Source organism: Muscardinus avellanarius (assembly GCF_963383645.1).
Source record: "Muscardinus avellanarius genome assembly, chromosome: 13".
NCBI classification, from domain to species: Eukaryota; Metazoa; Chordata; class Mammalia; order Rodentia; family Gliridae; genus Muscardinus; species Muscardinus avellanarius.
In genome coordinates this window covers 3,348,987-3,373,033 of record NC_137799.1, presented here as the reverse complement: position 1 = coordinate 3,373,033, position 24,047 = coordinate 3,348,987, and the positions used below count along the sequence as shown (strand labels likewise).

At 55.0% G+C, this 24,047-nt stretch overlaps 1 protein-coding gene across 2 annotated transcripts in view; it reads right to left on the bottom strand.

Moving 5' to 3' along the window:
- Positions 1 to 306: 306 nt before the first annotated feature.
- Positions 307 to 24,047, bottom strand: part of COL5A1 (collagen type V alpha 1 chain) — a gene marked incomplete at both ends in the record, with an annotated part of 157,856 nt that continues 134,115 nt past the window's right edge. Inside the window, 11 exons of one of the 2 annotated variants that reach the window (XM_080709655.1) lie at positions 307 to 453; positions 4,746 to 4,979; positions 8,750 to 8,818; positions 12,242 to 12,354; positions 13,613 to 13,868; positions 14,921 to 14,974; positions 19,614 to 19,649; positions 20,369 to 20,422; positions 22,154 to 22,261; positions 23,742 to 23,795; positions 23,964 to 24,017. In XM_080709655.1, coding sequence (XP_080565781.1) covers positions 307 to 453; positions 4,746 to 4,979; positions 8,750 to 8,818; positions 12,242 to 12,354; positions 13,613 to 13,868; positions 14,921 to 14,974; positions 19,614 to 19,649; positions 20,369 to 20,422; positions 22,154 to 22,261; positions 23,742 to 23,795; positions 23,964 to 24,017 — 1,179 coding nt within the window. Of the gene's footprint in view, positions 454 to 4,745; positions 4,980 to 8,617; positions 8,687 to 8,749; positions 8,819 to 12,241; positions 12,355 to 13,612; positions 13,869 to 14,920; positions 14,975 to 19,613; positions 19,650 to 20,368; positions 20,423 to 22,153; positions 22,262 to 23,741; positions 23,796 to 23,963; positions 24,018 to 24,047 lie in introns of both variants that reach the window. The other variant, XM_080709656.1, reaches the window with a different exon arrangement.

Genomic DNA, 24,047 nt, shown 5'->3' with positions numbered 1-24,047 from the left:
ATGGACAGACCGGGCGAGCCGGGGGTCTAGGGTGTGGGTTCTGCTCCCTTCCCTGCGGCGTGTGGTGTAGACGGATCGGGGGGGTGTGGCCCAAGAGGCTGTGCTGCGGCTAGGTCATGTGATTCGGCTCCCTCTGTTGTCTCTCTGGGCGTGGGGTCCAGCGCCATGGTCGTGCGGAGGCGCAGGCGAGTTGGGCGGGAGGGGAGCGAGAGACCGTCGCTGTCCAGGACGGGTCGGGCAGGGGACACTCGGGAAGGGCGTGTTGAGGTCACGAGGTTGCTCTCGGGAGGCCAGGCTCGGCGGCTCCTAGCCCATGAAGCAAGCCGGCCCCACTTCAAATCCAAATTTCTGTGAGGCTTCACCGAAGTCGTTGAACATGATGTCGACGATGGGCACCTGCTCCACTTTGGGGGTGTCGAGCTCCAGGATGGTCTTCTGGTAGCCTTTCTTGGTCTACGAGGGGAAACAGAGGTTGGTGGTTAACAACTGTGTGCATCTTGGGGTTAAACCACCACACCCATATCCTGCCCAGGCCTCAAAACTCCACCCCACCGAGACACCTCCTCGTAGGCCCCGTCCCTTGGCCCCGAGGCAGCCCCTTTGGAACTGGCTACAGAAGATGGGCATCTACTGCAAAACCCAGCCAGGGGCTCCGCATTCCAAGATGGAGACTTACAAGATGGCGCAGCAGTGTTGAAGCCATGGGTGGGGCCCTCCTCAGTGTGGGGTGCCCTTCAACCACCGGGGCCCATGCCCTGGCGCCCAGTGGGCTGGACCACGGGAAGTAACGGGAGTCCCTGTCACAGATGCAGGGAGAGCGGGGAGCCCTACACACCGAGGTCTGGAGTGTGGGGTAAGCAGAGGCACAGAGGGACTGTGATGGCACCGTGGCCAAGAGGCTTGGACCAGCACAAAGCCAGTGGGTGGGATGCAGCCCCTCTTAGGATGAACAGAGTGGGCTCAGGGAGGTGGTAAGAGTTTCCCGGGAGAGGCCGCCTCTCTGCCCACATGTCCCAGAAGGTGGGGAGGAAGATGCAGGATTTGGTTCCCACGCAACTCCGAGCATCTGGGGACGCTTATTGATGAGGCCAAACCGGCCTGCTGTCCCGTCAGTGCCCCCGACGAGGGTCCCTGTCGTCTGCCTCTCCTCCGTAGACTTTGAGAGGCCGGCACTCCCTTCCCATGGCCTTCGTCACTTTGGCCTGAGGCTGGGTTTATACTGTGAGTTGGATCCAGCTGAAGAAGGGTCTCTGTCCACTGCTCAGTCCCTGGAAACGCAGGGCAGCGGGACAGGCTTCCTCCCAGGAGAAAACGTGGCAGGACTGCGCCTGGCTGAGGGCCGACATCAGTCGTGACTCAACTGTGTCTCACAACGCTCCAGGCCTCGCTCCCACGCTACTGGGGGCTGCGTGTGTGTGACCCCGAATGTTGGAGCCCTGCCCCCAAACTGATGGTAGGAGGTGGGATTAGTGCCTTTATAAAATGACTCCAGAGAGACCAGAGGGTCTCAGCAAGAAGCTGGCTCTCGTGACCCGGAAGAACACCCTCAACTGGGACCCGACCCCGCTGGCGTCTGACTTCAGATTCCCACTCTGCAGCGCTTGCAAGCACTAAGCGCCCTTGGTTCTCAGCCATGAAGACCATGGCAATGTTTAAAGGCTGCCTGAACGGACCAGACAGATCCGGAGCCAAGCAGCTGAGTGTGATAAGAATCCGGGTGGTTTTAAGCTGCTAAGTCTTGGGGACTAATTTGTTACAGGCGATAGAAGGCAAGTGCATTCTCTGGGGCTCGGTTTCCTCGGTGCAAGATGGAAAGTAGTACTCTCTGACAGCACAGGTAGAGTGAGGCCATGGCGGCTAATGTGTGAGTGAGGCCATGGCGGCTAATGTGTTTGGCTTGCAGCACGGCCACCAGCATCACCTCCTCTGGATTCCCACTCGGCCCAGACCCCTTCCCTGTTCTTACTCAGTCTGGTCAGGACAGAGAGGTGGGAGCCATGTGGTCGCTGGTTAGCAACGCACCCCCACCCTGTCCCAGCAGTCTTGATCCAGCAGCTCCTGGGAGGACTCAGAATATGTACTTTTTTAAAAGCCAGGTCTCAGCTGGGTATCGTGGCATCCACTTGTAATCCCAGCATTTGGGAGGCTGAGACAGGAGGATCCTGGTTCACGGACAGCCTCAATTACTTAGTGAGGCTGGGGGTGTAGCTGAGAGGTAGAATGCCCTTGGGTTCAATCCCCAGAAACAAAAAATAAATACATACATAAATAAATGCAAATAAAAGACAGGTGTCCTGATTCTGACACTCATGTGTAAGGCTATTCTTTGCGAGCCTCCGTCCTGAAGGACCGTGCCAGGGGTCACCTGGTGGGCGACGGCACAAATGCTGAAGGACCAAGCGTTGTCAAGCTCCTGGGGAAGCCGATGCCCTGTGGCTGCTGGGCCAGATGAGAGCAGATGCCTCTACCCCTCATCTGTCCCAAGGGATGGCCATGACTCTCCACTACCAGGAAGAGGGAGAGAGGGGCCGGCCCTAGCTGCTGGGAAGGATGGGGCAGACAGCAGCTTGACTTGGCATCCTCAAAGATGGATGGCCATCACGCCCCTCCAGCTGCCCTGGGAGGAGCTGACTTCTCACCGCCCCTCTGGGTCCATGAAGAGCAGCTAGGCCACCTCTGCCCTGCTGAGCTCAATTTCTTGGACTCCACTCCCTCGGGTCAGACCCAGGGAATCAGACAAGATCTCTGGCCTGGCCCTCTCGCCCTGTGAACCTGAGCGACAGATACCATGTCCCTTTGCAAGCTGGAGAGCTGATCACAGGGCCACCCGGCCCCAGCCACTCCCTCTCCCCCCATGGAAGGGCTTTTGGGCTGCAGCTCTGGCGTCTCCCCCCAGGGACACACGCATGCTGCGCCAGCAGTGGTTTGGGCTGGATTTATGGGGCCCCTCTGCCCCAATTATCAGTGCGCTTAGAGAGGGTATTTAAAGTACGTCGTCACACACAGCTCCGTTACCCTGTTATTCCAGAGGCATAAATAACCATTACGGGCTAGCAAGAGCCCCCCAGGGATGCACAAAGCTGCACAAACAACAGAATTTATGTGGCGCGGCTCCTTGGCCCTCTCGCCCCGTGATTTGTGCCCTCCACAGGGCCGCTCTGCAGCCCCGTCAATCAGGCTACCCGGCCAAACGAGGTCGGCCCGGAATTCCAATTTCTTTGGCTGTTGTCACACCATGAGTCAAGCAGGCCTCCCAGGGCTGAGGCCGGCCCCGCTGCACTGGCCTGCGGGTGGGGTACCAGAGCCGTCTGCAGAAGCCCCAGGATTAAAGAGAGGGTTCTGACCTTACACACTGTGTGCTAAACTTCTCCGGGATGGAGGAGCACTGGCCGGTCCAGGCTCACCTTGGGGGCCCCCGCGCCCCACCTCCACACTCTTGGGGTCTATTTCCTCTACCTGGATTTCCTTTCCTGCCTGCCTGCCTGCAGAGCCAATTTTTTTCTATCAGCAGGATTGCTCTGATTTGAACCATTATCTCCCCACCTTTACAAAGACAGGACCATTTCTTCCAGAGATAAAATGGGAGGGAGCTGCCTCTCCTTCTCCCTGCCCAGCATCCAGTCTGGACATGCCTTCTATCTTGCCTCTGCATCCTGAGATGCTCAAAGGGCCAGCCAGCAGCTTGGAGATGGCCTCAACATGGGGAGAGTGCATGAGAGGCTCTACTGTGTCACCAGAGCTCGGGGGCCTCCCAGTCAGGGACGCAACACAATCAGCTTTGACAGTGCCTGCCGCTGCCAATTGGTGCCGTGGGGCCTGGGAACCAGGAAGAGCCAGGAGGGACCACACAGAATTCACCTGGCCAGTAAGCCCAAAGGATGGGCTCTGTGTGGTGCCGGAGCCAGGATGGGTGGCCCGCCTGACCCACTACTTGAGCTCCTGCTGCCCTGTCTGTGGGCACCGGCTCCCATACTGACCGGTGTGCTGGGCGTGGGGCAAAGGGAACGGGGTGGAGTTTACACTGGCTTCAGCTTCAAGGGAGCTGGCGGGGAGCTTTGGGCAGCTTCCCTTAAGATCAAGCAACGAAAGCAACAGGGTCTAATGCTGGGCAGTGACCTAGGCTTCCTGGTGTGTTCCCATCTCAGGATTTCAAAGGACTGAGTCTCCTGTGTGGACACCCTAAACACAAGCACACATTTCGTGGTCCTGGGAGGCCACTGTGCCTCACCCAGCAGCCATGCTTAGCTGTGTGGGCCAGGTTCTGGGGCAAAGGGCACACGTGCCCCCCCACCCGGTGGCCCCAACCCCAGGGGCAGAGCCAGATGCAAACGCCACGCTAGCCCTGCCTGGCCACATGCCCAGCAGCCCGCCGGCCCCTCTGGCCCTGGTCCTGTTGGCTTTGGGCAGCCTGCCTTCCCTGAAGGCCAATGCGGACGCAGGCTGTTTGTTGCCAAGAAAGCTGAGAGCTACCGTGATGGCGCCTGCTCGGCCACGAGCTCCCAGCGCTGCCCTGTACTCAGAAGCAAACTGGTTTCAGCTCTGGCCATTCCCAGAAAAGAATCATCTATGGAGAGGGAGCCACTGACTCTGGACCGCACTGATGCCACCACGGTGGGCACATCGGGGACTCCACTGCCCCAGCACGCAGCTCAGGGCCTGGCGCACGGCGGGGCCAACCCTGTGCGTGGGGTGGCCCCCCGGGAGGCAAGCTCGGGCGACGTCGCAGAGGCGCACGCGACACTCACGGCACAGCCGTCCACCAGGGCGCGGATGTAGGGGTTGTTGTCGTAGGACATCTCCTCGTCGTTGGAGCCCAGGAAGCGCATGGCCTTGTCGTAGCTGCCTGTGGCGGCGTCCTGCCAGGCCACCGACTGGTAGCAGTTGTAGGTGATGTTCTGGTGGGCAGAGGCGCTCAGCAACCGCAGGAAAGTCATCTGCACCACGCCCACAGGGTTGCCCTCGGCGTCCACGTAGGAGAGCTGGGGGTGGGACAGAGGGGGCTCAGCAGGGCGGGCTCTTGGAGCAAGAGCAGCAGAACTGCCGGCGCGGCGCTGGGCCTCACACTCTCCCTGTCTTCTGCAAGGCGACTACCCAGAAATGCCTGTCCCAAGCCCCTGGGGCAGCACGCGCGGGCTCTCACAGGGGTTCTGGGCCACTGAACCACACCTTATTTCCTTCAGGGATTTACACACACCTATGTGCCTGGCTGGCCCTCACACTACACCAAACCTGCAACAGCAAGCCGTGACTCCCTAGCTCACCCCTGGCCCGCACCTGCTTTGATGGCCAGTGAGTTTGATAAAGGCTTGGCGTGCCCACGCATGGCGGCTGTCAGAGGCAATGGCCCTGCTTCCTCTGGGCCTGCGCCCATCATAATGCCGGCGCAGCTGCTCCCCCCTCATGCCACCCACTGACTGCCTTCCCTTCTGTGCCAGGCACACCCTGCCAGCCCATGACGAGCCCTTCCCAGACAGCAGGGAACTGCCTGGTTTAAACAGGTTTGAACAGGGAGCTGTTCCCCAAAGCACGTGTTGCATCAGGCCTGGCCTCTGTCCCTGAGATGGAAAGGGCTGTGCTAGAACCGGACACAAAGGTCAGTCCTCTCAGGAGATGCACAGGGAGCAGGACTGGAGAGTAGGATGAGGTCCCCTGAGCATCCTTTCTGAGCTGGACCAGGTGCCTGCCTGCCCCAATGGTCCTGAGTGCTGCCCCTAGCCCTCAGCCTCTGGGGGCTCCTCTCTCTGCCAGGAGCACTGACGCCCCCACATGAGACATAGCCAGACACTCCCCAGGGAAGCTGTTCTTCCTGGTCTCCAGCCCCAAGGCCAGCAAGGACCCCTTGTCTAGGAGTGTCCCCAGCCTCCCTGCACCCCTCCACATCAGCACCGGTCCTGAGTCCTGGATGCCTGGTGCCTCATCTGTCACCCTGCTGGCCCCAGCCATGGTGGCCGCAGGAGCTGGGTCTGTACGACCCTGTCACCATGCTTCTAGAGGGCAAGGAAGGTGCCCAGGAGCTATGTGAATAGACGGAAAGCTGTGTACTGGGAGTCCAAGATGTACAAGGCTTGGCTGAGGGGGGCGGGACTGTGGAGTTGAGGGGCCCTGGGCCTCGGGGAGCGGCTGAAGCCAGCTGGGGACAGGCAGGAAGGCTGGCCTGAGGCGGGTCAGGGCTACATGGATGGCTGGGGTGCCCTGGAGGTGCCAGGCATTCTCCTCTTGCTGAGCTGGGCTCTTGGATGGGCAAGCAGGCTGTCCTGTGGCACTCAGCGGTGTGGCTGAGCGGGTAGCCCAGGGCTCTGGGCACTGAGAGGCCCCTCTCTCTACAGGAAGCCCAGGGACACATCAGGGAGAGACAGTGATGCTTTCCAACATCATCAGCAGGGTGTCCAAAACCGCCCTTCTGCTCAGCCAGGCACAGGGCCTACAAGGGGTATCCCAAGAGAGGAGTCTTCATGTCTGCATCTCTTTTGCAAATTCAAAGCTTTATGAGATGCTATGTGGCTAGGGACATGGATGTATCTCAGTGTCCCGAGACCAAGGACATTGGTTCTCCCAGCCCAGCCAGGGCCCTGAAGGTCCATCTCTGAGAGAGGCCCGGCTGAGCCTGGCTGGGTCCATCCTGTTTTGGACAATTCATTCTTCGAGGGATGGTGCAGACACAGGCCAGCGTTAGACACCAGTGGTCTCATCCCCGGGCAGCAGCTGCTCCACACCATTCCGTCTCAGTGTACCCAAAGGGGCAGGAGGGACAGGTGGTCACTACCACAGTGACTATCTGGGCCCCAGAAATAGGAGCGGGAAGGCAGTGCCCACTTTATAGCCCACTTTTTAAATAGGTATAATTAGCGCTGACGGAGAGAAACCAGGCCCAGACCCCGCTCCTTTCTGCCAGGGCGGTGGGACAGCTCGGGAGTCCCCAAGCTACGGGCAAACCCTGTGCCCTCAGAAGCAAGTCTCTCAGCCGGACCCTGTAAAGGAAAACCAAATACCAACCAGCAGTCCCGGCCGTCTGGCGTTCCTGGAGGAAACGTGACTGACTTAAGGAAGTGCATGCTGAGGGGGCAGCGCTGGACACAGAAGGACCCGAGGCTCCCGCACCCACCAGGGCGGCGGAGGACAAGGGCGCACGGCCCGGGCTGGGGGCACTGAGTCGCAGAAAGGCTGGTCCCTGAGCGGGAAGGGTCTCTTCTGCACTGCTGCAGGTGGCATCCAGCAGCCCCCACCCAGAAGGCAGGCTGCCGCCTTGTCTGGACCGTTCCTGCACCTCCATCCCCATCCTCCAGGCAGGCGCGGAGGACGCAGGACAAAGCCCAGAGGTGGGCCATCCACACTGACTGCTGGACACCCATGCTCCACGACCATTTCCTCAGAGGGAGGAAATCGGCCTGGGGGATGGAGGGGAAGCTCCCAGGAGACTGAGGGCTGGGCCAAAGGCAGGTGGTAACCACTGAGACCAGAGCAGGCCCGCAGCCTCCCGGCCCTGGGCAGCTTTGCCCTGAAAGCTCCTTCCTGCCTCTGGCCCACTGTTCATATCCTCATCCCTCCCTGGGTCATCCCTCCCCTGGAGAGCTGTCCCCGCCAGGTCCTTCTGTGTGCCAGCACTCTCTTCTGAAGATAGCACAAAAGGAGTGCAGAGAGAAAAACAGCAGAAGAAAAGGGAGCATGAAATTTGGAGTCCGTGGTGACAGACAGACAGACAGAAGAAGCCCCCAGCGACGGGCAGGGAGCACACAGCCCTTCAGCGCGTTTGCACAGGCGCCGGAGTGCTTGGGGAATCCATAGTGAGGCCAGCAGACGTGTCTCCTGGCTAAGGGACAGACGCTTCTGGGGTTGCTGGAGCCACGGCTCCGGGTCCTTGGGGGGACATGGCCAAGGTGTGGAACAGGAAGGCAGTGACCAGGGCTGATGGCCAAGCGGTCACCATAGAGCCCAAGAGCTGGCTTCTGCATCAGCTCAGGGCTGGGGCTGCTAATCTGGAAGGAGAGAGTGCAGGAGCCTGGCTCTCAGGGCCTGGACCGTCTGCGGAGTACAGGCTCCCTTCCCGGAGCTTTGTGGTTAATCCCTAAAAAGGGCTCCAAGAAGGGCTCAAGCAGCCCCTGCAGCACCCAGGGGGGATGAGACGTGTCATAGACGTGGCCACAGGCTGTGCACCAATAAACGCCAGCTGGTCTCCACTGGCCAAAAGAGTCCAGCGATGGCTTATCTGAGGCGCACTGCCAGAGGCTGAACGTGGACTAAGCCATGGGCAGGCCTGGCCCTGCACAGTGGGTCAGTGGTGAGAAACCCTCATCATTTATTTACGTGGCCAGGGCCCACCTCCCTGGGCTTGTGGAAGTCCTGCTCATGTTCCTGGCCTCAGAGCCCACCCGGCAGCTGGCTCCTGCCGCCTGGCATGCTTGTGAGCACCCTCAACCTTAGCAGGAAACTGCAGGCTGGAGCCAGCTTTGGTAGGCGTGGTGGGAGGCTGGGAGGACGGCTCGGGGACCTGAGCCCCGCTGTAACGAGGTGGAGCAGACTGGCCGGAAGGGCGAGAGCAGGTGTGCCTGCGGCCAGGAGCCCATGCAGAGCCGGGAGCCAGGCTGTGCCGCAAGCGGGCAGCGTGGAGGCGGCCACTTACCAGGGAGCCCCGCTTGTACTGACTATACCAGGTAGAAGGCTGCTCTTTGGGCCAGCGGGCCATTTTACTCTGTAAGATAGGAGACGGGCGGGTTTAAAGTGATAACCGCAGAGGACAGAGAGGCCACCTTACCAGTTTACCGCGCTTGAATTCACTGAACCAGGAACCCGGGTTTTCTTTGGGCCAAGAAGTGATTCTGGCCTACGCAGCGGGAGGCGCGGCGGGGAGGGAGAGAAACAGAAAACGAGGGTTACTTCTCCTGCCTCCGGGATGCATCCCCAGCTCTCCCTGGCCCCCGGTGTCCCTTGGAGGCGCATCTGCCACCCTGAGAGCCGTGGCCCCTGGACGAAGCCCCTGCCGGTGAGATGGCATGACCACAGCGCCGGGCCTCCGGGTGCCAGGTGTACGCTAACATGGTCACGGGCGGGGGAGCCACACCACATCAGATGCAAACACCAGGCCTGCTGCTCGGTGGGCGCTTGTTGGGCGCCAGAGACAGGGGCAAGGTTCTCAAAGCGCGCAGCGAAGTGGCCATGATGGTTCCGGCTGAGGCCACCTCACCCTGCCTGCGCCGCCGCAACATGGCGGGCCCACGGGTGTGCGCGTGTGTGGTGTATGATATGGTCTACATAGTGTGGGTGTGTGCATGCGTATGGTATGTGTGCGTAGTGTGTGTGCATGTGTGGCGTGTATACAGTGTGTGTGTGTGGCTGTGAGCTGTTTATGGTGTGTATATGTGTGGCCTATGTGTTCGACATGTATATGGTGGGGCATGCATTTGATGTGTAAGTGTGTGGAGTAGGTGGTGTGCACGTGGTGTGTTTTGTGTGTATGATATGTGTGCTGTGTGGTGTATGTGGTAGGAGTATGTCTGTGTGGGCATGTATATGGCATATAGTATGCTTGGTATATGTAGTGTGTGTATGTGTGTGTGTGTGTGTGTGCGTGTGTGATTGGTTTCCTGGGGACGTATGCCAGTGGGTCTTGGAGCTGTGTATGCAGTGTGTGGCATGTATGTGTATGGTATGTGTGTCTGCATGTGATTGCAGGTCTCCCTGGGGACGGGTGCCTGTGGGTCCTGGAGCTGGTCTGGTCTGCTGTGACCTGAGGACGGGGCTGTCTCCCACACCTGCTGCCATTGCAGAGCCTAGCCAATACTCCCAGAGGAGAGTTGCCGTGCCCTCCCCAAGGCTCCCAGGACGGGCTCGTTCCTGCAGACCTGAGCTGTGGGACTGGCCCGTGGCTGGGGCTCAGCGGCACTCTGGACAGCAGCTGGATGGCGAGGGAGGCCCTCTGCAGGGGAGCTGCCAGCCCCCGTGTTTACTGGTATGGCAGATGTGTAAGGAGCCTCCCCTCGTAGCTGACGGGGCCCTGGGCCCTCAGGGTAAAGAGGCAGATGTCTGGATGTGTATGGATTGCCCCATCCTCCTCTGAGCTGGCCTGATGCTAGCAGCCAGAAGAGGAGCCCTGCGGAGAAGAGGGTGTCCAGCATGTCTTCTGCCTCGCACAGAGCCAGCACCTCTCTCTTCCCACTGTCGATGCCAAGCTCAGGGGGCGTGAGGGCGGAACGGGGCCAGGGCACGGCCAGCGCAGGCTTCGCCCTTCTCTTCCAAGGGGCCCCTGCTCCAATGCTGACAGAGAGGATCTCTGTTTGCCCGGGGCTGCAAGGCCCCAGTTTGTGGACACCCGGCTGGACCCCTCATGTGAAGGAAGGGCGAGGACTGGGGCGGGAGGTCACTACAGCCCACAGCCATGGTGCTGTGAACCAGCAAAGGCTTCCGGAAGCCCCCAGGGTGGGGTCTGCCCTGCCAAGCACCCTGGAGGCCGCGCGCAGGGGACAGGAAGACAGAGGGAGGAGAAGCTTTGATGATTCTGCTCTGGGCCTCTGGCAGGTGAAGTAAACAAGAGGAGATGGGAGTCCCTGTGCTCAGGGTCTCTTTCTGGAGCACAGGTTTGTGGCCAGAAGTGCAGGCGAGCAGGCGTACGGCATCAGGCTGGGGGAAGCGATGCCCTACAAGACAGAAGCCCATTGATCTCCGCTGCTCCAGCCTGGCCAGCGGGCTTTGGCCTGAAGCTGGTGCTGTCTTAATTTTATAGTCTGATTTGAGGAGCAAGGAACACAGGCCCCTGGGGAGGGTTTAGCCGTTCTCCTGTAGCAGAAAACTGCTTCTCAGGTGCTGAGGCCATTAGGAGCTGCTGGGGCTGGAGTGGCCCCAGGACGTGGCAGGGCACAACCCAGTAGTTGTCCGGGGCGCAGGGGGCCGAATCTGCACGTGGAGGCTGGAGTCTCAGGTTTTTTTTTTTTTTTTTTCAGTACTGAGGATGGAACCCGGAGACATTCTGCCTCCAAGCGACACCCCCAGCCCAATTTTTTATTCTTTATTTTGAAACAAGGTCTCACTAAGTTGCTGAGGGCCTAAGTAGCTGAGGCTGGTCACGAACCTGATCCTCCTGTCTCAGCCTCCCAAGTACCAGGATTACAAGTGTGCAATACCACACCCAGCTTGAGTATCAGTTTTTTTGTTTATTGTATGTGTGGTACTGGAGGTGGAACCTAGGGGCATTCTACCTCTGAGCTATACCCCCAGCCCTAGTTTTTATTCTTTATTTTTGAAACAGGGTCTCCCTAAGTTACGGAGGGCCTCACTAAGTAGCTGAGGTTGGCCGTGAACCTGATCCTCCTGTCTCAGCCTCCCAAGTACCGGGGTCACAAGTATGCACCACCACACCCTGCTCAGTTACTTGCTTGTTAGAGACAAGGGAGATTTTGTCCTCCTTGGCCGTCTTTGGCTAGAGCGGCCCCTGCCTCATATGCACATCTTAGATGCACATTTGCACACCCATGCACACCCAACACACACCCTTCACACACCTGTCCACGGGGGACAATGTTCACGCAGAGGTGACAAATGATATTCCAGGAAATCTCAGCAACTCAGAACCTAGCCACCTGCCCCCCAATTCTTTGCTAAATAGACTGAGAGCACACGTGGTCCCTGGGAAGACAGGAGCGAATCCCACAGACAAGAGCGGGCGCTAAGGCTCCCAGCATGCGGCAGCTTCCGGGAGGCGCCTTTGGGTCCTGTTAGTACCCTTGCTCCTGCAGACCTTCCCAGATTTTAGGTTGCTCTCAGGCAGGGGAGCTACTTAATCATCTCAGAAAGGCTCTCAGCACTCAGGGGTGAAACCCCACGACAGCAGCAGGTGGAGAACACCACTCATTTCGGTGCCAAAATATCTTTTTCTTCTTTTTGGTCCTGGGAATGGAACCCAGGGGCATTCTACCTCTGAGCTACACCCCCTGCCCTATTTATTTTTTATTTTGAAATAGGGTTTCATTAAGTTGAAGAGGGCCTAACGAAGTTGCTGAGGCTGGCCTCGAACCTGCAAGCTTCCTGTCTCAGCCTCCCAAGTACTGGGATTACAAGCGTGTGCCAATCACGGCCGGTTCTAAAACACCTCTTCTGAGAGCGACTGATGGTCTGCTTCTAGAAAGAATGCCCCTGATTAGGAAACTGATGGGTTTTGGTTTTCAGCCTTAAAACTGGACGCACACGGCACACCCTCAGCCCCAGCCTGGCTCGTCATCAGATCCAGGTCCCGCCTGCAAACACGGCTACTCACCCCCTCAGACTTCTTGTCGGGGAAGACGCACGTGGACCCTCCGGCGGTAAAGTTGCAGTAGACTTTAAAGGAATCCCTGGAGCATCCTTGGTTGGGATCCACCCAGTATTCTCCTGGATTTCAGACACAGGGAGGTGGATTCATGAGAACTCCTGGACGGTCCTGGAGCCACGGCGACATTTCAGCCTGGCAGCTGGACGCACAGTCAGGGCGGTATCGCCATCAATACCACCTTCCCGGCCTGCCCTTCGAGGCTCGTAAGAGGCGGGGCAGATTGTTCTCCAAGAACACAGCTGCAGCACACAGCACGTCGGGCGGGTGCCTGGTGGCCAGGGGAGGGGGCCTGGCCCCCTTGATGGGTAGGCAGATAGGAAGAATGTTCTTATCTACTGGACATTCCCCACGTCTTTGGGTTTTGGTACTGGGGATTGAATCCAGGGGTATTCTGCCTCTGAGCTACACCCCCAGCCCTTTATATTATTTGTTGGTTGGTGGTTGTTTCATTGGTTGATTGATGCTGGGGTTTGAACACAGAAGCTAAACCCCATTCCTTTTTGTTTTTTAATTTTGAAACTGGGCCTTGCTAAGTTGCCAAGGGTCCCTCTAAGTAGCTGAGGCTGGCCTTGAACCTGCAATCCTCCCGTCTCAGCCTCCTAAGTACTGGGATTACAGGAGTGCACCACCATGCCAGGCTATCCCCATGTGTTGTTTTTTTTTCCAGTACTGGGGGTGGAACCCAGGGGCATTCTACCTCTAAGCTACACCTCCAGCCCTATTTTTTATTCCTTATTTTGAAACAGGATCTCACTGAGTTGCGAAGGGCCTCACTAAGTAGATGAGGCTGTCTGCGAACCGCGATCCTCCTGTCTCAGCCTCCCAAGTACTGGGATTATAGCGTGCACCGTCACACCCTGCTCTATCCCCGGGTCTTGTAGGAGGAATGTTCCGGCTTCCAAGGGAAGACGAGCTAATGTGTGATTACTCGGTAGGTGCTTGATGTGAAGAGCGAGGATGGTTTGTGATTTTCGGGTTGTTCCAGAGTCTGGAGGCTGCTTGCCCAGTACAGTGTCAAACACTGATCTACCACAAACCCTTGTTTCAGGTCGCTCAGCGCGGGGCCGAGGGCATCCTGCGCGCTGCTCCATCTGCCTGTCCTCTCAAAGGGAGAGGTTCTTGTCCCCACCTCCCAGATGTGCGATGCGGCCAGGGGAAGGCAGGCACCTGCCTGGGAACGGCCGAGACAGAGAGAATGCGCAGCCCAGCCATGAAGCCTGGCCTCTCCCCGGACCCCATCTCCCTCTTTAATGCCTCCACCTGCGAGCCCAGGCTGGGAGGCGGCTCTGGCCGTCCTGGCCCGGCCCCCGCCCTCACCGTCTGGGAAGTCGGGGTGGCAGAGCTGTAGGTCCTTGCAGGTGCGGGCGGGGTTCTGCTGCGTGCCCAGTGGCCGCTTCATCTGCTCGATCTCCAGCTTCAGCGAGTTGAGTGAGCCAAAGATCTCCTCCATGCCGTCCGCGTAGTCCATGTAGCTCTCGCCAGCACCGTCATCCAGCAGCTGGCTGGCGTCGATGTTCCGCCGAGTCCTGGACGCCTGCATCGGCAGGGGCTGGATGACCTCGCCCGGGGGGCCCTGGGTGCAGGAGAGGGCAGTGGTGGGTGGAGAAGACGGACAGGGCCTGGCCTAGCGTCCTGTGCTGGATGGGGAGCTATCCGTCTCTGTGCCGTGTTCTTCCCTCTCTCGTCTGCAGAACATTCCATGCCCATCCACCCTGGTAGGTTCTGCCTGCACTGAGCCCCTCTCTCTTCTAAGCTGTGGCCACGTGCCCTGAGGCGAGCCCTCCTGCTTCCTGTGCAGAGCCAGCAAGCAAGCATGCGAGCTCTTACACCTTATCTGCCGTCTTGCTTGGCTGGACGAGGCCAGGCCTGGAGCTCCCTGGCAGCACACAGTAGGGCCATGTGAATGCCACTTTCTAGAGGCCCCACTGGCCCAAAGATGGGGATTCAGAGATTGCACAGCACAGGTGGTGTCCCATAGGGCGGTCGCTACTCCTCAGTTCCCAGTCAGCTTCAGCCTGCACTCGGGGCCTTATCCAGTGTTCCCCCAGCCCAACACACACACACACACACACACACACACACACACACACACACACACACACAAACACACATAAACATCCATATACATGCATATACCATGACATACAAACACATGCATACACCTGCACTCACACATACACATGCACGCACATACCTACACAACATACCTGTCCACACACCTACTCGCACACACACGTACACACCTATATACACAACACACACATGCACACAGAAGCACACACATTGCTGACATGCACACATATACATAGACATACGTACACACATGAATGTACACTCATATAAACACACAGGTATGCAAACACACATATCAGCACACATGCCTGCACACACACACATACAACATGCACACTCAGGCACGCAGGTGTGTGCACCCACATTCTCTCTCTCCTGGCCAACTGTCCTTCCCAGGGTGAGTCAACCTGTGAGGCTCCCGTGGTCAACCTCGGGTGAACCGTTTCCCCCTCGCATCCCCTGGGCACACTACACACGTAACGTCATACTGTTGCAGAAAGTGAGCCCCATGCATGGACTCCTGCCCCTGCCCCCACTCCAAAGGCTACTCACGGGTGGGCCAGGGAGTCCCGGGTGGCCTGCCTCGCCCTTCGGGCCGGTGGGACCCTGAGGAAAAGAAGCGATCTCTGGTCATGGAGGTGCGCTGAGGCCTGACATGGTCCTTCTGCTCCAAAGCATCCTGGGAGCTGGTGAAGGTCCTGGTGGGGGGTAGCAGGGCCTTGCTCCCAGATGCCGGAGGAGAGGTGGGGACCCAGGACAGCACCCTCCAAGCAGGGAGCAAGCCGCCCAGACTCCTCGGTCTGAGATGTGCTGGGCAACTTCGTAAGACAGGAGGGGACGCAGAAGAAACTCAAGTGGCCAACAAATGTGTGAAAAGATGCTCAGCTTCGCCAGGCATGGTGGCATCCACTTGTAAACCCAGTATTTGGGAGGCTGAGGCAGGAGGATCCGGGTTCAAGGCCAGCCTCAGCTACTTAGTGAGGCCCTTTGCAACTCAGTGAGACCCTGTTTCAAAAGAAAGAATAAAAAATAGGGCTGGGGGTGTATCTTGGAGGTAGAATGCCCCTGGGTTCCATTCTCAGCACCAAAAAAAAAAAAAAAAATAGGGCTGGGGGTGTAGCTGGGAGGTAGAATGCCCCTGAGTTCCATCCCCAGCACCAAAAAAAAAAAAAAAAAAGTTTTAAAAGAACAAATGCAAAAGGAGACATTACTAACCGACAGTGTAGAAATCCAGAGGATTATCAGAAACTACTTTGAAAAACTATACTCCAACAAAATAGAAAATCTGGAGGAAATCAACAACTTCCTAGATAAACACAACTTTCCTAAACTGAGTCAAGAAGATATAGAACACTTAAACCAACCAATAGCAATCAAAGAGATTGAAACAGCAATAAAGAGCTTACCATCAAAGAAAAGCCCAGGACCAGATGGTTTCCCAAGTGAATTCTATAAAACCTTTATAGAAGAGCTAACCCTAATACTACTCAATCTATTTCACAAAATAGAAAAAATTGGGATTCTCTCAAATACATTCTATGAAGCCAACATCACACTAATACCCAAACTGAATAAAGACAGTTCAAGGAAGGAAAATCACAGGCCTACATCTCTGATGAACTTGGATGCAAAACTATTAAACAAAATACTAGCAACACGCATTCAAAACCACATCAAGAAAATCATTCACCATGACCAGGAATGCAAGGCTGGTTCAATATACAAAAATCAATCCATGTAATTCATCATATAAACAGAATCAAAGACAAAAACTACATGATCATCTCAATAGATGCTGAAAAAGCATTTGATAAAATTCAACATCCATATATGATAAAAACACTGCAGAGAATTGGAATAGAAGGAACACATCTCAACATTATTAAGGCAATCTACAATAAGCCCACTGCCAACATCATATTAAATGGGGAAAAACTTCAAGAATCCCCCCTAAAAACTGGAACAAGACAAGGATGTCCATTATCACCACTTCTCTTCAATATAATACTAGAGACTCTAGCCAGAGCAATAAGGCAAGAAAAGGAAATCAAAGGAGTACAAATAGGAAAAGAAGAACTTAAGCTTTCACTATTTGCAGATGACATGATACTATATTTAGAAAACCCAACAAACTCAACCAAAAGGCTTATAGAACTGATCAACAAATTCAGCAAAGTATCTGGATACAAAATCAATCTTAAAAAATCAGAAGCTTTCCTGTACACCAACCATAAATCCACTGAAAAAGAAATTCAGAAAACACTTCCACTCGGGATCTCCCACAAAAAAATAAAATACCTAGGAATAAACTTGACCAAGGAGGTAAAAGATCTCTACAAAGAAAATTATAAAACACTGAAAAAAGAAATCGAAGAAGATCTTAGAAGATGGAAGGACCTTCCATGTTCATGGATTGGCAGAATAAATATCATTAAAATGGCCATCCTCCCAAAAGTCATCTACAGATTTAACGCAATGCCCATTAAACTACCAAGATCATTCCTCACAGACATAGAAAAATCAGTCCTTGAATTTATCTGGAATAACAAAAAGCCCAGAATAGCCAAGGTAGTTCTCAGCAACAAAAAACACGCAGGAGGAATCACAATACCTGACTTTATACTACAAAGCCATTGTAGTAAAAGCAGCATGGTACTGGCAAAAGAACAGATATATAGACCAATGGAGCAGGATAGAAGACCCAGAAACAAGTCCACACACTTTCAGCCAGTTGATTTTTGACAAAGGGGCCAAAAACATACACTGGAAAAAAGATAGCCTCTTCAACAAATGGTGTTGGCAAAACTGGTTAACCATATGCAGAAAATTGGATGTTAATCCCACTTTTTCACCCTGTACAAAAGTCAACTCACGATGGATCAAAGACTTGGAAATTAAACCAGAGACTTTGAAGCTCCTTGAAGAGGGCATAGGTCCAACACTACAACACATAGGCACAGACAAACATTTCCTCAACAAGACCCCAAAGGCACAACAAATTAAAAGGAGAATCAATACATGGGATTGCATGAAACTGAAGAGCTTCTGTTCAGCAAAGGAAACTATCAAGAACCTCAATCGAGAGCCAACAGAATGGGAGAAGATTTTTGCCACCTACACCTCCAATAGAGGACTAATATCTAGAATATACAGAGAACTCAAGAAACTCAACACTAAGAAAACAAAGCATCCGATAACAAAATGGGCAAATGAACTAGACACTTCACAAAAGAAGAAATTCAAATGGCTAATAAATGCATGAAAAAATGCTCAACATCACTGGCAATCAGAGAGATGCAAATCAAAACTACCCTGAGATTTCACCTAACTCCAACTAGAATGGCCATCATTCAAAACACAAACAACAACAGATGCTGGCGAGGATGTGGAGAAGTGAGAACTCTAAGACATTGTTGGTGGGATTGCAAATTAGTGCAAGCACTTTGGAAAACAGTATGGAGAATCCTCAGAAGAATGGGAACAAATCTACCATTTGATCCAGCAATACCACTTCTGGGTATCTACCCAAAAGAAAGTAAATCAAACTACCAAACTAATGCATGTGTATCTATGTTCATAGCTGCACAATTCACCATAGCCAAACTATGGAACCAGCCAAGATGTCCATCAACAGATGAATGGATTACAAAACTGTGGGATATGTATACAATGGAATTTTACTCAGCCTTTAAAAAAAACTCAATTACATCATTTTCAGGGAAATGGATGGAACTGGAGGACATTATGCTAAGTGAGATTAATTAGTCACAAAAAACAAGAAATCAGATGCTTTCCCTAATATGTGAGAGTTAGGAAGAAATGGGTCATAGGAGGAACTCTAGATGAAAAAGGAAAATCCTATAGAGGAGCAAACAAGACAACCTAAAGGAGGAGAAAGGAGGGGGTAAGAAAGAAAATCTCTAAAACACACAATGTACTTAAATATATCGAAGTCAATCACTAAGCCAAGCAAGGGAAGGAGGGACGGGGAGGGAATGGGGTGGGAATTGGGTAGGGGTTAAATCAGAGATGTGTACATGTTTGTACACATAAGTTTTTTACCCCAATCTGTTGTTTGAATATAATGCACCAATAAAAAATTTAAAAGGAAAAAAAAAAAAAAGAACAAATGCTGCCGAGGATGTGGAGAAAAGGGAAGGCCCAGCACAGCTGGTTGGAATGTAACTAGCACAGCCACCCTGCAGAACAGGACTGAGGTGCCTCAAAAGCAAAATGGAGCATCCATAGGATCTAGTTATCCCACTGATATATATTTGAAGGAAATTAAATCTGCACATAAAAAGACGGCCTTGTGCCCGTCACTGGGCGGCAGTCCCCACGGCAGCTGAGCCTTGTAATCTGTCAGGAGGCCATCAGCGCATGCGTAGACCAGACAGGGGCCCTGTACACAGTGGAGTATAGTCCAGCCAGAAAAAAGAAGGGACCCCTGCCATTTGCACAAAGAGTCAAATGCAACCAGAGGACATTATGCTGAGTGAGACCTGGGGCACAGGGACGCACACCCCATGCTATCTAGCGCTCATCTGTGGACGGTGACAAAAAGTCAATCTGAATATAAAATAGTGATGAGGCTGGGAAGGGTCGGGGAGGGGAAGAGTTGGAGGAGGTTGGATAACAGGAACCGAAACATGGGCCAAAACACGGTAGACACGGAGCGCCGGTGTTCTACAGCCCCTGGAGTGACGAGGAGTCATAAACACTGAATACATATTTTATGAGTAACCAGGAGAGGGGGGCTCAAAGCCTCTGAACACCAAGTAACAATGAGGAGATGAAAATGTTAATTACGCTGATTTGATCAAGACACACCGTGTACATATATTGAAATACTACATTGTTCCCATAAGCAATCATTACTTGCTAACCAAAAAAGTTTAAATGTGTTTGTGTGGATCGAAATACCACCTGCCCTGAACGGATCCTTATAAGCTGTATATACAAATATCAAAATAACATACCTTACCCCATAAATTTGTACAATTAAAATTATAATTAATTTTTAAAAGCCCAGTAGGTGGAGCAATATAATTTTGCCTTTCAAAAGAATCTCAAGATGATAACAAAGAAAACTGATAATGCATAACATAACAAAAGGAAAAGGAGAAGGAAATATGGGAGAGGCAGGACGGTGCAGGGTGGTCCTCCCGCCAGGGGTCCTGACCCTCCCGCCTGCCCGGCAGGCAGCCTCAGTGGCAGCAGGGCCCATCAGGGTGGGGTCACTTACCGAGGACCCTTTAGCACCTTTTGGACCTGGAGGACCCTGCGGAGAACAGAGGCCAGAGCGTTAATGGGTTGGGGGTCCTGAGCCACCACACCTTCCGCCTCCCGCCTCCTTCCGCCGGCCCCTCCCAGGAGTCCACTGGGCTCTTGCCTGGCCAGGGAGAGAGGAAGGCCAGGCGTGGCTGCTCTAACCCCACAGGAGGTAGGGGGGCCCACACCAGGCCGGCCTGCCCCCTTCCCAGCTGCAAAATGACGCTCAGGCAGCCACCAAGCAGAGCAAGGTAGAGAAGTGTGCCCTCCAGAGGGCCCCTCAGCGTGCACCGCCCAGGCCCATCCACAGCGCCCGCAGGCCGGCGGCCAGGCCCAGGTGGGCCAAGTGACCTGAGCCAGGCCCTGGTAGATGGCTGGGGTGAGCAGAGGCTCCGGGTATGGGGTGCTTTGGGAGTGTTAGCGCCCAGAGGCCAGGACCCAGCTCACCGGGGCCGGGCTCACGCAGACCTAAAGATCTACCAACTTTACCTACCTGCCCAAAATACCTACAGACAGGTGGGTACCATGTCCTGGGTAGAGGTTCGTCCCTCCCAGCCCCCCAAACCAGGGCAGCATTCTGCTTCCTCACGTTTGCGCGCTGGGCCTCAGAACTGGGCAAATTAACATCAGCCCTGGGAACCCCAATCCTAGCAGTCCCTGTGGCTCCCTGTAGGTCTCCAGCCGGCCTCAACTCAGGGAAGGACTGAGGGCCCCCCCACTGATACGCACCGGCAAGCCAGGAGGTCCCGGGGGCCCAATCGGGCCGGAAGGACCCGTGATACCCTGAAAAGGAGAAGAAAATACCGGTTATCAGCCTCTGACAAGGAGGAGCAGAGGCAGGCGCACACTCTTGGGGCCCAGCCTCGCCTCTGCTCCCTCACAGTCCCTCTCCATGGCTTCCCATTGGCTGGGCCCAGCCATATCCTGACAGCAGCTGCCTGTCCTCGCTGGGCTCAGGGAATGTTCCGGTGTTATGGGGCCACAGGGAGAGGACTTTGAACCAAGACATCCCCTCCTAGGTCCTACTGGGACGTAAAAACAACCACTCCAAGCCAGGCATGGTGGCGCACGCTTGTAATCCCAGAATTTGGGAGGCTGAGACAGGAGGATCGCAGTTCACGGCCAGCCTCAGCTACTTAATAAAGCCCTTTGCAACTCAGTGAGACCCTGTTTTGGAATAAAGAATAAAAAATGAGGCTGGGGGTATAACTTAGAGGTAGAATGGCCCTGGGTTCCAGCCCCAGTACCACAAAAATATAAACAAACAAAAAAACCAACCACTCCAATATCCCGGCTACACTCGGTATACCCCTATGCTCCTGTTCGTGGTGTGGTCCCCATCTAGAGGGAGTCTGCAGAGGGCCAGAGAAAGAGCACTGAACGTCCTGTCCGGTCTGCCCTGCACATCCTCTGACCAGCCCCTCTCCACGAGGCCCTTCTGGTGCAGAATGGCTATTTGGGTACCCCAGAGCCCCTTCCCGGAGCCCTGGAGCCCAAGGACTTTTCCATGTGGGCATCAGAGGCCACAGCCCCACGTCAAGGGGAGGGGGCTTTTCCCCTTAAGTCTGTCGTTCATTTAACCAAGCCCAAAGGGTTCTTGGGCTGCACCTCAGCTCAGCCACTGCCCATCGGGGCCTGGCCCAGCCCACGGTTCCCAGTGAGGGCAGGCGAGTCAACAGATGGACTCACAGAGGGGCGCTGTTCTTTAGGCAGTGGGGACCCTGGGTGCCTAATTTTTGTGGCTGTGGGGCCACCATGCACACAGCAACACTCATCCAAGACTGGCCTGGGGACACCGCATGGTCAGAGATGTCCAGCCTCATGAGCATAGCAGTGGACGGGGCTGGGGTCTCCACAGAGCCTCACCCATCTCCCTCCTCGACTGTGGGCCCTAAGGCGGGCGTTCCGCACCATCCCCAGCCCAGCCTCGGGGCTCCTGCCGCTCCCGGCTCTCTCCCGCCATGTTCTGTGGAGGCCAGTGGGGCTCTACGCGCATCCTGGCTGGAATGGACTCCTGGCCCTCGTGGGGGAAGGGCAAGGATGTGGCGCATCCCTCTCCTGTCTCCATGGCCCCTGCCACCTGCCCACCCAGCCCTGCAGCCAGCTGCCAGCGCCTCACAGCGCTGGGAGGGAGAAGCTCTCCACTAGGATTTCTTTCGCTGCAGATAACAGCAGGCTGCAAACTCCAACAGGGTTCACGGTTCCCAGGGAAGTGTAGTATCAGGTGTGGGCACCTGGGTGAGGGAGGAGCAGGGACCAAGTGGCTCATCGCTCTGCCCTAGACACGGGCAAGCATGCTGCCAGCCGCCCGGCACCTCCTGTGAGGGCAGCCATTATGTGAGGGTAGGGATGGGGGCAGAAAGAGCTGACTGGAGTCTGGCCAGCTCCGAGGGCACCAGAGCAACAGGGGAGAGCCCAGACCCCAGCTGCCCCATCTGAAAGGCAGGGTGGCCGGGCTCCACGGAGACGCGGTAGCCTTCTGGGCCCGTGGAGGGTGAGCGCAACCTCACATACCTGCTCTCCCTTGGGGCCAGACGAGCCCTGGGGGCCGGGGAGGCCTCGGTCACCCTTCTCACCCTGCTCGCCCGGGGGGCCGATGAGCCCGATCAGGCCTGGATGACCCTGTCAGGAGAGAAGGACACGGGGGCATTAGTGGCGGTAGTGCCCTAAGTCCAGCTTGGCAGGCCAGGTCAGGGGTGTCACAGCCACGCACGGGACCCTGGGTCACTGGGTCATTGGCCAACATCTCCAGGAGAGAGAACACCTGGAAAGACAGGCCAGGTGCTGGGTCTGACCTGGCCCCTCACCTGCAAAGACCACACTGAAGACACAGGGAGACCAGACACGACAGCAGAGTGACAAAGGTTTCCTTGCACCATAATCTGTGTCTCTCTGCTTAATACATTTTCATGTTTTTCTACTGCAAACACGTATGTCTTCCCACAAGGCACCAAACAAAGTCTGTGGACCGCCATAGAGATGAAGCAACAGAAGGCTGGATATTATAATCATTATGTCACGTTGTAAAAAAAGAAATCCAGCTGGGAGTAGAGGCACACACTTGTAATCCCAGCATTTGGGAGGCTGAGACAGGAGGCTCGCAGTTTGAAGACAGCCTCAGCTACTTAGTGAGACCATTTGCAACTCAGTGAGGCCCTGTTTCCAAATAAAGAATTAAAAAAACTAGAGCTGGGGGTGTAGCTCAGAGGTCGAATGACCCTGGGTTCCATCCTAAGACCCGCAAAAAAAAAAAAAAAAAAAAAGACTAAAAGATAGGGCCACTAGGTTCCATCCCCAGTACTGAAAAAAAAAAAAAAAAATCCACTTGTAATTCCAGTACTTGAGAGGCTAAGACAGGAGGATCACGGGGTTGCATCCAGTCAGCTACTTAGTGAGGCGCTTTGCAACCTTGTGAGATCCTGTTGCAAAATAAAAAATAAAAATAGGACCGGGGGCGTAGCTCAGTGGTAGAATGACTCTGGGTTCAAACTTCAATATTGCAAAAATAAAAGAAAGAAAGAAAGAAAGAAAGAAAGAAAGAAAGAAAGAAAGAAAGAAAGAAAGAAAGAAAGAAAGAAAGAAAGAAAGAAAGAAAGGAAGAAGGGAGGGAAAGGAAGGAATGAAGGAGAGAAAGAGAGAAAGAGAGAAAGAACGAACGAACCTAAGACGTTTGCTTTGTACGTTCTCTACATACAACCATTTGTCTTGTGGAAACTTTTATGTTTGTAAATATACATAAGTAGGGATAAAAAAAAAAGTCCCCATCACTTAGTAAAAACACAAGGGCTTTGCCCAGCCGCGGGCCTCCTGGTGCAGCGCTGTGGAGGGTGGAGACCTTGGCCAGAGCAAGCAGGGACTCTTGGGTCCCCTAGACCCTCAGCCAGGACCTCTGCCCCGCGGGAAGGCTCTTGCCAATCCTGCAGGACCTCAGGGCTCCCGAAAGGCAGGAAGCAGGTCTCCGTGCAGTGTGCGTACTCTCTTACACACCGGGGTACGCACTGTGGCCCCAGAGGGCGCCTTGGGGTGGGTCAGGAGCTTGCTGAGTTTGAGCCAGGGATACTATTGTGACCGCAGAGGTCCCCGAATTCAAGTCCCCTCTTACCTTTTCACCTTTCGGACCAGAATCTCCTTTGAGGCCAGGAAGTCCTGGGGGACCCTGCAAGAGGAGGTAGAGGGCTGAGTGCTTGTGCTGGGGATTCTAGACACACCCTGTGCCCCCAAGCATGCTCACAAGTGTACACACACACACACACACACACACACACACACACACGCACGCACACATGCACACACACACGCACCCTCCCCCAAGGATGTCACTCACCATAGGACCGGGAGGGCCATCTGGGCCTGGGGATCCTGGAAGACCTTGTTCACCCTGAAACACAGACACATTTGGTGTGAGCCC